Here is a 15,780-nt window from a genome sequence, read left to right on the forward strand (position 1 = left end):
GTTTTATTCTGTTCCTAGGCAACTGCTGCTAGCTCCCGGTCGGCTCGATGGCTGCGAGCAGCGACAGCAGGTTGTTTTGTTCTCCTGGTGTCTGCATTCAGAAGACATTTTAAATGACTGCAGGAAATAAATCAACAAGGAGGTGGATGTAATGGAGGCCTTATGGTTTCTAGGTCTGTGAAAAAGACCAGGAGACGGATCTGCTGATCACATGAAATATTTAGCTTTAATGGAAAACAATCAAAAAGACTGACTTGAGCAGAATTCTGCAGTGGATTTTGTTTTCTGGTTATTTTTTAATTATCTTCCCATTTTAAAATCCTCATCGCAAAACATTTACCGATTATACAGTTACACGATGTCACCTGCATCTGTAACTTGGCTTGTTCCAGTCGCAATCTGGCACTGAACATTCCTTCTTCTGTTTGAAAACAAACACACACAATCATTTTGAGAAATTTCAGTCAAAACATGCAAATGTCATGATTTAGAAACATATAATTTCTTTTAAGAAGATACCAATCTTTTTTTTCGTCGTGCCAAAATGTGTTTTACATACCAAGGAAATAAAAATAAAAATGCATCTTCATTTGTTAATTACAAGTAATAGCATGATCAAAGCATAATAAAAAAAAACATATTCTACTTCAAACTAATATTAAAGTATATTAAAGTAACTATTGCTATAGTAGCTAGTAACTGCCAAATCTGTTGGTAAATCATTTTCACCAGATTTGATATGATTGCAGCCACAAGGCTGTCATGACACACTCTCTCGTTCACTCACACACACACACACACACACACACACACACACACACACACACACACACACACACACATTACTCAGATGTCTAAATTCAGCATGATGCATTTCATATGATGATGCACTTTCTCTGAATGCAAAGGCCACACAGTAGCTCCAAACTACCAGTAGGTGGTGCTGTCTTTTCACTAGTCTCTTCACTCAACCTGGAAATCAAGACGCTTTCCTTGAGTCGGACATCTCGAGGAAGCTACAAAGTGAAGCATCTCTCCAATTAGACTCATTCAGTTGTTGAGTCACAAAATGTAATTATAAGATGTTTTCTGGCGAGAAGTTTAACTTCTCGCCAGAAAACATCTTAAAATTACATCTTTGAATACTACTGAGTAGTATTCAGAGACTATCAACTTTCAGTTTTGATTTCTCCTCCGCCATTGTTCCCCGTTTAATTGTGCCAAAATGCATTCTGGGACACACAAACAGCTGTTTGACGGCCGGCAAATTTGCATTTTCCAGCATGCAGTTTGGCTACTTAAGAACCCTGACAGCTAAGTAGCTTTGCTGCGCACTCGGCATTCAACTGTTAAACGTCAAATGTCCCGGTACATACCACCAGCGGTACATACCACCAGTACATACCACTAGCGGTATGATTGTATGTGAAAAATTCATACCGTACGCAACCAGTATACCGGTTCAGACGGTACACCGCACAGCCCTAATTCCAAGCATATTTTTCACAATTGCAAGTGGATAAAGAACCGAATGCAAAAAAAAACAACATTTCTTGATAGAAGATTTTGAGGGCTGTGTACTTGTACTATACGCCGTTGAAAACCCAAAACATACCAAGTTTTCTTGAATTGTTCTTCATTCTCTTTCCATGAGGAATATTCACCAGTATCAGAGTTCACATTATGTTGTGAGCTGCTGGCTCACTGGGTGTGTACCATTGTTGAATGGACTGAGTGAGTAGTATAACACTTGTGGTTGTTGGTGTTAAGATGATTCATGCTAGTTTTTCATCATACAGTCCTTGAAAGTAGAACATAAGACACAATCACAAGCTGTCAGGACAACGAAATCTAAGATTGACTCTCTGGTGCAGTATAATATTAAACAGTAAAATATTCTTCTTGAATAAAGTCGTTAGTGTGTGTTGGGTTGTTCATCTTTTGTAGTTATCCTCCCAAAAACCTTTATTGCTACAAGCTGTCTGAAGAACAGGATATTGTTGAAATCTTCTTCCATTTCTGGAGCTTTAAGTGATAAAAAACATGATTAAAACACAACATTCTCAGAGTTGTATGATTGGATCGATTGTATAACATTTGTCACAGGAAGGAATGAATCTAAACGAGCTCCAAGAGAGAGACAATTAGAGCTGATGAGCAACAGCTGGGACACCTGCTCAATGGGCTTATTAACCTGCCATGTGGCTCAGGCAACATCTTCTGTTGCTGACTGAAGCCATGGCAGCTTTTTGGGCCTTGCTTGTTTGTGTGCTGACTGTGTTGCTTACCAAAGGTATTTATCTTCATTCTGTTTGAAGCTTGTTGTGTTGAAACATGTGATGCTGGAGTATAGCAAATGGTAGTTATGCAATTCCTGTATTGCTCTTTAGCTGCAACAAGTTTGTCTCATGTGACATCAACCAGAAGAAACATGTGATTAAATGCAACTGCTCTGTCCACAGGCTCATGTTGGCCTGTTGATGGCACAAATGAAAGGAGCAACCTGACATCCAGTGACGGCACGGGCGGCAACGCGACGGCCTCAGACGTCGGCAACGCGACGGCCTCAGACGTCGGCAACGCGACGGCCTCAGACGTCGGCAACGCGACGGCCTCAGACGTCGGCAACGCGACGGCCTCAGACGTCGGCAACGCGACGGCCTCAGACGTCGGCAACGCCACGGCCTCAGACGTCGGCAACGCCACGGCCTCAGACGTCGGCAACGCCACGGCCTCAGACGTCGGCAACGCCACGGCCTCAGACGTCGGCAACGCGACGGCCTCAGACGTCGGCAACGCGACGGCCTCAGACGTCGGCAACGCGACGGCCTCAGACGTCGGCAACGCGACGGCCTCAGACGTCGGCAACGCGACGGCCTCAGACGTCGGCAACGCGACGGCCTCAGACGTCGGCAACGCGACGGCCTCAGACGTCGGCAACGCGACGGCCTCAGACGTCGGCAACGCGACGGCCTCAGACGTCGGCAACGCCACGGCCTCAGACGTCGGCAACGCCACGGCCTCAGACGTCGGCAACGCCACGGCCTCAGACGTCGGCAACGCCACGGCCTCAGACGTCGGCAACGCCACGGCCTCAGACGTCGGCAACGCCACGGCCTCAGACGTCGGCAACGCCACGGCCTCAGACGTCGGCAACGCCACGGCCTCAGACGTCGGCAACTCCTTGGCAGCCAACAAAGCCACACTCTCCGGCAGCGCCACGGCCTCCGGCAGCGGTAGCGCCACATTCTTCGGCCGTGCCACGGCCCCTGGAAGCAGCGCCACGTCCTCCGGCAGCGGCAAGACCTCCGGTAGCGGCACCGCCACGTTATCCGGCACGGCCACGGCGTCTGACAGCGTCCAGGTCCAATAGTGGGAATAGGTGTGAGGCACCATGCAAGAGTTATATTGTAGTTCCTGAGTCTCCCTATTTCTGTATTTTAAATAAAACACTTTACTTGTATTTTGGTTTCCTTATTTACATTTTGGGAGGGAGAAGCGTGGGGTATCACTAGTGCATCCTGGGATTTGTCAATTCTTTAAAATCTGACATGTCTTTTAACCAGCTGACTTTCCTTAAGAAGTGCTATGTTTGTCCATGTGTGTTGTGCACTTATGAAAGTTGTCTTGAGGATGGTGCAGCATTTCTAGACAGCTCTAATTGTCAGCACAGTAGTCTAGCACGTTTGTGCTTTGTCGACTGAGTTCCCATGTCATCAATAAGGTAGTGATGAATACTAAGTGCAGATATCGGCACAGAAACAAACTTTAGGTTTGACTGGTAGCACAGTCGGTGGTGTATAGTAATGAATTAGAAGTACTTTGTCTTTTTTTTTTTGGTGGATATCTGTCTTTATATTTCTCGCCTTTCCTACATTTTTGCAAAGAAAAATGGTACTTCTACCCATGCATTACTCCCGACCCCCTTCGTTACTCTCTACCAGTGGCGGCTGTAATTTATTTCTTTTGGTAGGGCCATTTAATTTCGGCAAACGTCCGTTATTATTCAATGCGAAGATGGTATCACACATTACTACTTTACAGTTAAATATTTAACCTTATTTCAACACTGACATAAGAACATGTTAATGCAATTTTATATGTACATAGTTTGTGATCCCTGTATGAGTTGAAACCTTGTTTAATACACATACACACAACTTTGTATTTAATTGCGCCAAACTTGTGTGTTGGTGTCTTCGCATGGCCTCCGACAGCCTCCAGGTCTAATAGTTGTATCGGTCATGGAGGACACAGCACATGAATAAGCATAATTCTCAAAATTCTGACCCTTTGCTCAATTAACAGCATGTTGAATCAGAATAAATAGTTTGGGCCAGACTTTGTCCACTTGTACAAAGTTGTGTTGGGATACGAGTTCATCTTTTGTAGCTATCCTCCCAAATACAAGAGGGTGTGAATGGGTGAATAATGTCATGTAGCGTTAAAGCGCTTTGAGTGGTTAAAAGACGAGAAAAAGCGCGACACAAGTACGTGTCCATTTACCTTTTCCACATTCATGGAGCTTTAAGTGATACGATTCAAAAACACAACATTCTCAGAGTTGTATGATTGGATCGATTGTATAACATTTGTCACAGGAAAGAATGAATCTAAACGAGCTCCAAGAGAGAGACAATTAGAGCTGATGAGCAACAGCTGGGACACCTGCTCAATGGGCTTATTAACCTGCCATGTGGCTCAGGCAACATCTTCTGTTGCTGACTGAAGCCATGGCAGCTTTTTGGGCCTTGCTTGTTTGTGTGCTGACTGTCTTGCTTACCAAAGGTATTTATCTTCATTCTGTTTGAAGCTTGTTGTATTGAAACATGTGATGCTGGAGTATAGCAAATGGTAGTTATGCAATTCCTGTATTGCTCTTTAGCTGCAACAAGTTTGTCTCATGTGACATCAACCAGAAGAAACATGTGATTAAATGCAACTGCTCTGTCCACAGGCTCTTGTTTGCCTGTTGATGGCACAAATGAAAGGAGCAACCTGACATCCAGTGACGGCACGGGCGGCAACGCGACGGCCTCAGACGTCGGCAACGCGACGGCCTCAGACGTCGGCAACGCGACGGCCTCAGACGTCGGCAACGCGACGGCCTCAGACGTCGGCAACGCGACGGCCTCAGACGTCGGCAACGCGACGGCCTCAGACGTCGGCAACGCCACGGCCTCAGACGTCGGCAACGCCACGGCCTCAGACGTCGGCAACGCCACGGCCTCAGACGTCGGCAACGCCACGGCCTCAGACGTCGGCAACGCCACGGCCTCAGACGTCGGCAACGCCACGGCCTCAGACGTCGGCAACGCCACGGCCTCAGACGTCGGCAACGCCACGGCCTCAGACGTCGGCAACGCCACGGCCTCAGACGTCGGCAACGCCACGGCCTCAGACGTCGGCAACGCGACGGCCTCAGACGTCGGCAACGCCACGGCCTCAGACGTCGGCAACGCGACGGCCTCAGACGTCGGCAACGCGACGGCCTCAGACGTCGGCAACGCGACGGCCTCAGACGTCGGCAACGCGACGGCCTCAGACGTCGGCAACGCGACGGCCTCAGACGTCGGCAACGCCACGGCCTCAGACGTCGGCAACGCCACGGCCTCAGACGTCGGCAACGCCACGGCCTCAGACGTCGGCAACGCCACGGCCTCAGACGTCGGCAACGCCACGGCCTCAGACGTCGGCAACGCCACGGCCTCAGACGTCGGCAACGCCACGGCCTCAGACGTCGGCAACGCCACGGCCTCAGACGTCGGCAACGCCACGGCCTCAGACGTCGGCAACTCCTTGGCAGCCAACAAAGCCACACTCTCCGGCAGCGCCACGGCCTCCGGCAGCGGTAGCGCCACATTCTTCGGCCATGCCACGGCCCCTGGAAGCAGCGCCACGTCCTCCGGCAGCGGCAAGACCTCCGGTAGCGGCACCGCCACGTTATCCGGCACGGCCACGGCGTCTGACAGCGTCCAGGTCCAATAGTGGGAATAGGTGTGAGGCACCATGCAAGAGTTATATTGTAGTTCCTGAGTCTCCCTATTTCTGTATTTTAAATAAAACACTTTACTTGTATTTTGGTTTCCTTATTTACATTTTGGGAGGGAGAAGTGTGGGGTATCACTAGTGCATCCTGGGATTTGTCAATTCTTTAAAATCTGACATGTCTTTTAACCAGCTGACTTTCCTTAAGAAGTGCTATGTTTGTCCATGTGTGTTGTGCACTTATGAAAGTTGTCTTGAGGATGGTGCAGCATTTCTAGACAGCTCTAATTGTCAGCACAGTAGTCTAGCACGTTTGTGCTTTGTCGACTGAGTTCCCATGTCATCAATAAGGTAGTGATGAATACTAAGTGCAGATATCGGCACAGAAACAAACTTTAGGTTTGACTGGTAGCACAGTCGGTGGTGTATAGTAATGAAGCAGAAGTACTTTGTCTTTTTTTTTTGGTGGATATCTGTCTTTATATTTCTCGCCTTTACTACATTTTTGCAAAGAAAAATGGTACTTCTACCCATGCATTACCCCCGACCCCCTTCGTTACTCTCTACCAGTGGCGGCTGTAATTTATTTCTTTTGGTAGGGCCATTTAATTTCGGCAAACGTCCGTTATTATTCAATGCGAAGATGGTATCACACACTACTACTTTGCAGTTAAATATTTAACCTTATCAACACTGACATAAGAACATGTTAATGCAATTCTATACGTACATTATAGTTTGTGATCCCTGTATGAGTTGAAACCTTGTTTAATACACATACACACAACTTTGCATTTAATTGCGCCAAACTTGTGTGTTGGTGTCTTCGCATGGCCTCCGACAGCAGCAAACCCAGGTCCAACGATGTCCAGGTCCAATAGTTATATAGGTCATGGAGGACACGGCACATAAAAGAATAAGCTTCATAATTCTCAAAATTCTGACCCTTTGCTTAATTAACAGCGTGTTAAATCAGAATAAATAGTTTGGGCCAGACTTTATCCACTTGTACAAAGTCGTGTGTTGGGATACGAGTTGTTCATCTTTTGTAGTTATCCTCCCAAATATAACCTTTATTGCTACTAGCTGTCTAAAGAGGGTTTAGTTGAAGTCTTCTTCCAATGGGCGACTGTGGCCCAGTGGTGAGCAGGGTCATCCTTCAATCAGAGGATCGGCAGTTCGATCCTCTGATCCCGGTGCCGGTAGCCCATGTCGATGTGTCCTTGAGCAAGACACTTAACCCTAAATTGCTCCTGGAGCTGGCACCTTGCATGGGCTAGCCCCCCCTCAGTGTGTGAATGGGTGAATAATGTCATGTAGCGTTAAAGCGCTTTGAGTGGTTAAAAGACGAGAAAAAGCGCGATACAAGTACGGGTCCATTTACCATTTTCCACATTCATGGAGCTTTAAGTGATACGATTCAAAAACACAACATTCTCAGAGTTGTATGATTGGATCGATTGTATAACATTTGTCACAGGAAGGAATGAATCTAAACGAGCTCCAAGAGAGAGACAATCAGAGCTGATGAGCAACAGCTGGGACACCTGCTCAATGGGCTTATTAACCTGCCATGTGGCTCAGGCAACATCTTCTGTTGCTGACTGAAGCCATGGCAGCTTTTTGGGCCTTGCTTGTTTGTGTGCTGACTGTGTTGCTTACCAAAGGTATTTATCTTCATTCTGTTTGAAGCTTGTTGTATTGAAACATGTGATGCTGGAGTATAGCAAATGGTAGTTATGCAATTCCTGTATTGCTCTTTAGCTGCAACAAGTTTGTCTCATGTGACATCAACCAGAAGAAACATGTGATTAAATGCAACTTCTCTGTCCACAGGCTCTTGTTTGCCTGTTGATGGCACAAATGAAAGGAGCAACCTGACATCCAGTGACGGCACGGGCGGCAACGCGACGGCCTCAGACGTCGGCAACGCGACGGCCTCAGACGTCGGCAACGCGACGGCCTCAGACGTCGGCAACGCGACGGCCTCAGACGTCGGCAACGCGACGGCCTCAGACGTCGGCAACGCGACGGCCTCAGACGTCGGCAACGCGACGGCCTCAGACGTCGGCAACGCCACGGCCTCAGACGTCGGCAACGCCACGGCCTCAGACGTCGGCAACGCCACGGCCTCAGACGTCGGCAACGCCACGGCCTCAGACGTCGGCAACGCGACGGCCTCAGACGTCGGCAACGCGACGGCCTCAGACGTCGGCAACGCGACGGCCTCAGACGTCGGCAACGCGACGGCCTCAGACGTCGGCAACGCGACGGCCTCAGACGTCGGCAACGCGACGGCCTCAGACGTCGGCAACGCCACGGCCTCAGACGTCGGCAACGCCACGGCCTCAGACGTCGGCAACGCCACGGCCTCAGACGTCGGCAACGCCACGGCCTCAGACGTCGGCAACGCCACGGCCTCAGACGTCGGCAACGCCACGGCCTCAGACGTCGGCAACGCCACGGCCTCAGACGTCGGCAACGCCACGGCCTCAGACGTCGGCAACGCCACGGCCTCAGACGTCGGCAACGCCACGGCCTCAGACGTCGGCAACGCCACGGCCTCAGACGTCGGCAACGCCACGGCCTCAGACGTCGGCAACGCCACGGCCTCAGACGTCGGCAACGCCACGGCCTCAGACGTCGGCAACGCCACGGCCTCAGACGTCGGCAACTCCTTGGCAGCCAACAAAGCCACACTCTCCGGCAGCGCCACGGCCTCCGGCAGCGGTAGCGCCGCATTCTTCGGCCATGCCACGGCCCCTGGAAGCAGCGCCACGTCCTCCGGCAGCGGCAAGACCTCCGGTAGCGGCACCGCCACGTTATCCGGCACAGCCACGGCGTCTGACAGCGTCCAGGTCCAATAATGGGAATAGGTGTGAGGCACCATGCAAGAGTTATATTGTAGTTCCTGAGTCTCCCTATTTCTGTATTTTAAATAAAACACTTTACTTGTATTTTGGTTTCCTTATTTACATTTTGGGAGGGAGAAGCGTGGGGTATCACTAGTGCATCCTGGGATTTGTCAATTCTTTAAAATCTGACATGTCTTTTAACCATCTGACTTTCCTTAAGTGCTGCGTTTGTCCATGTGTGTTGTGCACTTATGAAAGTTGTCTTGAGGATGGTGCAGCATTTCTAGACAGCTCTAATTGTCAGCACAGTAGTCTAGCACGTTTGTGCTTTGTCGACTGAGTTCCCATGTCATCAATAAGGTAGTGATGAATACTAAGTGCAGATATCGGCACAGAAACAAACTTTAGGTTTGACTGGTAGCACAGTCGGTGGTGTGTAGTAATGAAGTAGAAGTACTTTGTCTTTTTTTTGGTGGATATCTGTCTTTATATTTCTCGCCTTTACTACATTTTGCAAAGAAAAATGGTACTTCTACCCATGCATTACCCCCGACCCCCTTCGTTACTCTCTACCAGTGGCGGCTGTTATTTATTTTTTGGTAGGGCCATTTAATTTCGGCAAACGTCCCTTATTATTCAATGCGAAGATGGTATCACACACTACTACTTTGCAGTTAAATATTTAACCTTATTTCAACACTGACATAAGAACATGTTAATGCAATTCTATACGTACATTATAGTTTGTGATCCCTGTAGGAGTTGAAACCTAATACACAGAACTTTGCATTTAATTGTGCCAAAATTGTGTGTGTTGGTGTCTTCGCATGGCCTCCGACAGCCTCCAGGTCCAATAGTTATATAGGTCATGGAGGACACGGCACATGAAAGAATAAGCTTCATAATTCTCAAAATTCTGACCCTTTGCTTAATTAACAGCGTGTTAAATCAGAATAAATAGTTTGGGCCAGACTTTGTCCACTTGTACAAAGTTGTGTGTTGGGATAGGAGTTCGTCTTTTGTAGCTATCCTCCCAAATACAAGAGGAGGGTTTCGTTGAAGTCTTCTTCCAATGGGCGACTGTGGCCCAGTGGTGTGCAGGGTCATCCTTCAATCAGAGGATCGACAGTTCGATCCTCTGATCCCGGTGCCGGTAGCCCATGTCGATGTGTCCTGAGCAAGACACTTAACCCTAAATTGCTCCTGGAGCTGGCACCTTGCATGGGCTAGCCCCCCGTCAGTGTGTGAATGGGTGAATAATGTCATGTAGTGTTAAAGCGCTTTGAGTGGTTAAAAGACTAGAAAAGCACGATACAAGTACGGGTCCATTTACCATTTTCCACATTCATGGAGCTTTAAGTGATACGATTCAAAAACACAACATTCTCAGAGTTGTATGATTGGATCGATTGTATAACATTTGTCACAGGAAGGAATGAATCTAAACGAGCTCCAAGAGAGAGACAATCAGAGCTGATGAGCAACAGCTGGGACACCTGCTCAATGGGCTTATTAACCTGCCATGTGGCTCAGGCAACATCTTCTGTTGCTGACTGAAGCCATGGCAGCTTTTTGGGCCTTGCTTGTTTGTGTGCTGACTGTGTTGCTTACCAAAGGTATTTATCTTCATTCTGTTTGAAGCTTGTTGTATTGAAACATGTGATGCTGGAGTATAGCAAATGGTAGTTATGCAATTCCTGTATTGCTCTTTAGCCGCAACAAGTTTGTCTTATGTGACATCAACCAGAAGAAACATGTGATTAAATGCAACTGCTCTGTCCACAGGCTCTTGTTTGCCTGTTGATGGCACAAATGAAAGGAGCAACCTGACATCCAGTGACGGCACGGGCGGCAACGCCACGGCCGCAGACGTCGGCAACGCCACGGCCGCAGACGTCGGCAACGCCACGGCCGCAGACGTCGGCAACGCCACGGCCGCAGACGTCGGCAACGCCACGGCCGCAGACGTCGGCAACGCCACGGCCTCAGACGTCGGCAACGCCACGGCCTCAGACGTCGGCAACGCCACGGCCTCAGACGTCGGCAACGCCACGGCCTCAGACGTCGGCAACGCCACGGCCTCAGACGTCGGCAACGCCACGGCCTCAGACGTCGGCAACGCCACGGCCTCAGACGTCGGCAACGCCACGGCCTCAGACGTCGGCAACGCGACGGCCTCAGACGTCGGCAACGCCACGGCCTCAGACGTCGGCAACGCGACGGCCTCAGACGTCGGCAACGCGACGGCCTCAGACGTCGGCAACGCGACGGCCTCAGACGTCGGCAACGCGACGGCCTCAGACGTCGGCAACGCGACGGCCTCAGACGTCGGCAACGCGACGGCCTCAGACGTCGGCAACGCGACGGCCTCAGACGTCGGCAACGCGACGGCCTCAGACGTCGGCAACGCCACGGCCTCAGACGTCGGCAACGCCACGGCCTCAGACGTCGGCAACGCCACGGCCTCAGACGTCGGCAACGCCACGGCCTCAGACGTCGGCAACGCCACGGCCTCAGACGTCGGCAACGCCACGGCCTCAGACGTCGGCAACGCCACGGCCTCAGACGTCGGCAACGCCACGGCCTCAGACGTCGGCAACGCCACGGCCTCAGACGTCGGCAACGCCACGGCCTCAGACGTCGGCAACTCCTTGGCAGCCAACAAAGCCACACTCTCCGGCAGCGCCACGGCCTCCGGCAGCGGTAGCGCCACATTCTTCGGCCATGCCACGGCCTATGGAAGCAGCGCCACGTCCTCCGGCAGCGGCGAGACCTCCGGTAGCGGCACCGCCACGTTATCCGGCACGGCCACGGTGTCTGACAGCGTCCAGGTCCAATTTTGGGAATAGGTGTGAGGCACCATGCAAGAGTTGCATTGTAGTTTCTGAGTCTACCTATTTCTGTATTTTAAATAAAACGGTTTACTTGTATTTTGGTTTCCTTATTTACATTTTGGGAGGGAGGAGAGTGCGGCATTTCTCCACCATTTCAGTTGTCAGCACAGAAGTCTAAAGTGTTTATTCTGTGTATTGACTTGTTTTCAGTGTCTATCACTACTTATTCAATAAATCAAAAGTGACATAGTAACTGCAGATATCAGTATAGGCGCAAAGGATTAACTTTTGTGTTTCGCAGTGTTTTCCCTCTACGGCCATTTCCTTTAAATTTCGGATCCCCAATGAAAGAGTATGAAACCTTGTAATGGCCACGCATACACATTAAACATAGGCTAGGTATGATTCAGTCCAGTCATAAATTATGTAACCCAGTGCATTGAAGCTCAGCGTGTACAATCGTGAAAACATGCTTAATGGGAAATGCGACCACGTTGTTCCCCGTCTCCTGTGTGTAGAGTTTGAACACTTAGGCCGCGTCTACCACCGCGCACTTCGAGCGCTAACTTTCAGTGCTTTGGGCACTGAAAAGTACCCTGAAAGCACCCGGATGGCGCACTGCGAACGGTCAAAACATTCAGTGTAAAACGACGAACACTACTCGTCCTAAACGGGCACCATCTTGGCTACGTAGCGGAAGAGGGGGAGCCCTTTCTGCCAGCTTTTCATTAATTTATTTACATCCTCCTTTGTCTCTGGTGTGAAAACACTGTTGCATTAAGCTTCTAGACCATTTAAACCATGAACAGATTATCATGGAAGCTAGCTCACATTATAAAGACAGAGTCTGAGCAGTGTTTTATTGGTCTGTTAACAATTTACACGCACATGTGAGGGGCAGTTCATCTTGTAAGGAGCCTGATGTTGGTTGGGCTAATGACACTCAAATCTGACATGTGGCGACCAGAAATAGCAGAAATTAATACTAAAAAACAAAGACAGACCCTGCACTGACGTCATATACAACATCATCTTTGCACTTTATTTACTAACCTGCCAGCAAGGATTTCCTGTCTTTCACTCACTAATTTCCTTCCTTCCTGTATTCTTTCACAACGACTTGACAGCATTTTTGAAGCACTTTCCTGCCGGTCACCGCCACAGTTTTGCGCACAAACATGTCAGTTGCTAATACACAGCAATATCCATAATGTATGTCTTTGACTTTCCTCAATCTCCAAAGCCTTTGATAAAATGAAAGAAGTTCAATACTTTCTTAGTGTTGTGGTGAAAAACTAAACACGGCATCTGACTTATAATCGATTTAGAACCTGATTCTTTGAACATCCATCCCTTGGTAGTGGAGGCAGTACGGTTTGGGCATAAAACACCACACACAGCAAAAACCCTTTAAAAGTATCACATGGCCTACATGGTGGTGAGTTGTCACTGACCACTTCTCAGTTTTTTGCCCTGGCGTCACGCTCTCACTTCCCTAAAACTGCTTGGACAGGATAGTTTGTGACGAGAAGAGGACGGTACATTTCTCCTCACATGTGAGCACATCTAACTACTGTCACACAAAAACTTTGTGATTCTTCCGCTTCAGCGTGCTCCCCTGCAGACTTTGTCGTCTTCACAACCTATTGTTTAGTCCTTCTCATCCAAAACAAGATAAAGCTGCTTTTTTGTGTGCAGGGATGAGCGACAGCTTGTGTTTAGGAAAGCTGGCACCGCGGAGGCAGCGACATTCATGTGTTTATCTGAGCTTCGAATGGAAGTGGCTTTCCTCCCCTCTAACTATGTGATCGTTGTGTTGTCTTTGCCTCGGGGCTGTGATTTCAAAGAGCTCCTTTCCCTTTTCTGAAATGTTTGTCCACGTGTTACGCAGGAAAGCTTAATGTGGACTTGACCGAATATTCACTGGGCATTTGAGAACGTGTTTTGTGGCCGCGTGAGTCCATCAGTCATGAGGTCGTTGTTTGAATATCACAAATGTAATAACTGAGCCATGATGAGGTTTCAGCCCAGTGCATAGAGAAATATCTTTGACTGATTCAGAGCATACAGTGTAAGACATAAAGTAAGCAGTCATTACTTATGACTGCCCCTAATCGATTTCGAGGGGAAAAAATATAAATAACTAAAAACACACTTCTATCAAATTAAACTTAACAGTCATGTGCACTACACTGTACACTCACACACAGCAGACACATTGAGATAATGAAGGACAGCCTATAAAATTCAATAGCAATCTGTGACATACAATAGAGCAGTTGATCAAATGTAGTGGTAAAATATAATACAATTACAAATCAAATATAGTACTGTGGTAGGACTTGCATGTATGGACCTTGTCATATCTACACATATAATGCCTTTCTAGTCTTCTGACTTCTCAAAGTCCTTTGCATTACATTTCAGAGGCTTCCAAGCTGCCAAACTGCTCATCAGGATCTAATCTAAATGCTCTTTCACATACACACTCACACAATAGCATAATCCTCAGGAGCCATTTGGGTTTCAGTATCTTGAGAAGGACACTTTGAATCGTGAGAAGCCATGGATTGACTATTTAAATACAGTCCCAGTGAGTATGGCATGGCAGTAGGATAACAGAACAGAACTGATTCCCTCACCAGTAATGTTACTCAGGCCTCAGGTGTGAGTTGACAAAATCTTACTTCCAACTCGTCCAATACAGCAGATAGACTAGTAGCCCTAGGCTTCAAGCTATGACTGTCTTCTCAAAATAAACTCCCTAACTCGTAAAGCGTCACAGTTTTACAAACGGACGGCTGGGTTGGCCCTGACTCTCAGTGAACAGATGCCTTAAATCACTGCAGCTTGGAAACACAGGGAAACACGACCCTAACTTCATCTGCTTCATCATTTACAACTTTGCACACATTAACAAATCTGGAAAGCTATCGTCGTATGATGTCATCCTTTTGGGGAACCCAGAGGGCTCGAGGCAGCCTGTCAGTGAGGCTGAGACGAGCTGTTTCTCATTAGATCTGCTCGCTCCCACACAGCAGAGTGAATCCTACTGAGAGGAGATGGTCGCCCTCACAGCAGACTAATACATCCTGTAAGGCCTCAACAGTCACTTGGTGTCTGTCAAACAAAGCCAAGTGTGAGTCGATTATGAAAGAGCTGTTGGAGAAGAGCCAACAACGTTGTCCACTACTATTTTTTATGAAAGGGCAACTTAAAAAAAACAAAACATTAACAGTTTAGTAAAAGGCAAAGCGCTTTATTCAGAGCTTTTCTCGTGTGTTCCTCATCTTTGTTTGTGTTTTTTCATCCCAGTGTCTTAGAACGTGGAAAACAAGTTTTCAAAATTGATGACTGGACTAAAAGTGTGTATTTCTAAACACACTGGATTTGTTCGGAGACTCATGGGCACCGCACCGGTGGGTCTGGTTGACGACTGGTTTGTGTGGACCTTGGAGTAGCGGCGTATACTTACGGAGAGTGCAGGGAAGGAAGAGGTCACTCCTGTTACTGACCGTCCAACACTGGGCTTTGGGTCCAAGGTCTTACAGAACATAACGTTCCGAGCCTCAATCTAATCTTCCTGTGACTTTTCCACTCGTCCAAGTCTTTCATTAAGCTCCCTTTTGCCTCGGGGCTCGAGTAGCTATGCATTACTGTAACCACACCGGATATGTTGGGCTGTAGACTGTGTTTACTATGCATTGTTTTTCGATGGACTGAGATGATGGCACGCAATGAGCGCAGACGCACGAAAGCTTTAACAATAGGTTTGGGTCGACTGTTTTACTGGTGACGTCGGCTGTTTCTTTTTAAGGGAGCGTCTGCAACGCCTGCTGTGTTGTGCTCAGACAGGAAACGAGCATCAGCGTGTCCTACCCTTCCGAGCCTTCACACAAATATGGAGTTTCCTTCACCGGTTTCTTCCCTTTTTAATTCCTCTTCTCCTTGTACTTCCCTTCCTTTATTTTCCAACAGTCCTGCTTGAACATTTAGACTTATTTACCTTACTGATCATATTTATTTTGCTGTTAAACCACTTCCTTCATAACTAAGTCTTCTACTGACTTGTCCTTTTGTCAACTCCATGTGTTTTCTTTGCG

At 48.3% G+C, this 15,780-nt stretch overlaps 1 protein-coding gene across 1 annotated transcript; it reads left to right on the forward strand.

The window, feature by feature from the left end:
- The first annotated feature begins 2,238 nt into the window (after positions 1 to 2,238).
- On the forward strand, positions 2,239 to 11,692 carry LOC137789731 (putative per-hexamer repeat protein 5). Its single transcript, XM_068583497.1, has 9 exons — positions 2,239 to 2,293; positions 2,463 to 2,600; positions 3,123 to 3,311; positions 4,958 to 5,095; positions 5,738 to 5,926; positions 7,825 to 7,962; positions 8,605 to 8,793; positions 10,629 to 10,742; positions 11,433 to 11,692. Exons 1-9 carry the CDS (start codon positions 2,239 to 2,241, stop codon positions 11,690 to 11,692), a joined length of 1,410 nt encoding a protein of 469 aa, XP_068439598.1.
- The last annotated feature ends 4,088 nt before the right edge of the window (positions 11,693 to 15,780 follow it).

The sequence above is a fragment of the Clinocottus analis genome, unplaced genomic scaffold (genome assembly GCF_023055335.1).
Source record: "Clinocottus analis isolate CAN_PGR_092001 unplaced genomic scaffold, fCliAna1.0.p SCAF_19, whole genome shotgun sequence".
NCBI lineage: Eukaryota > Metazoa > Chordata > Actinopteri > Perciformes > Cottidae > Clinocottus > Clinocottus analis.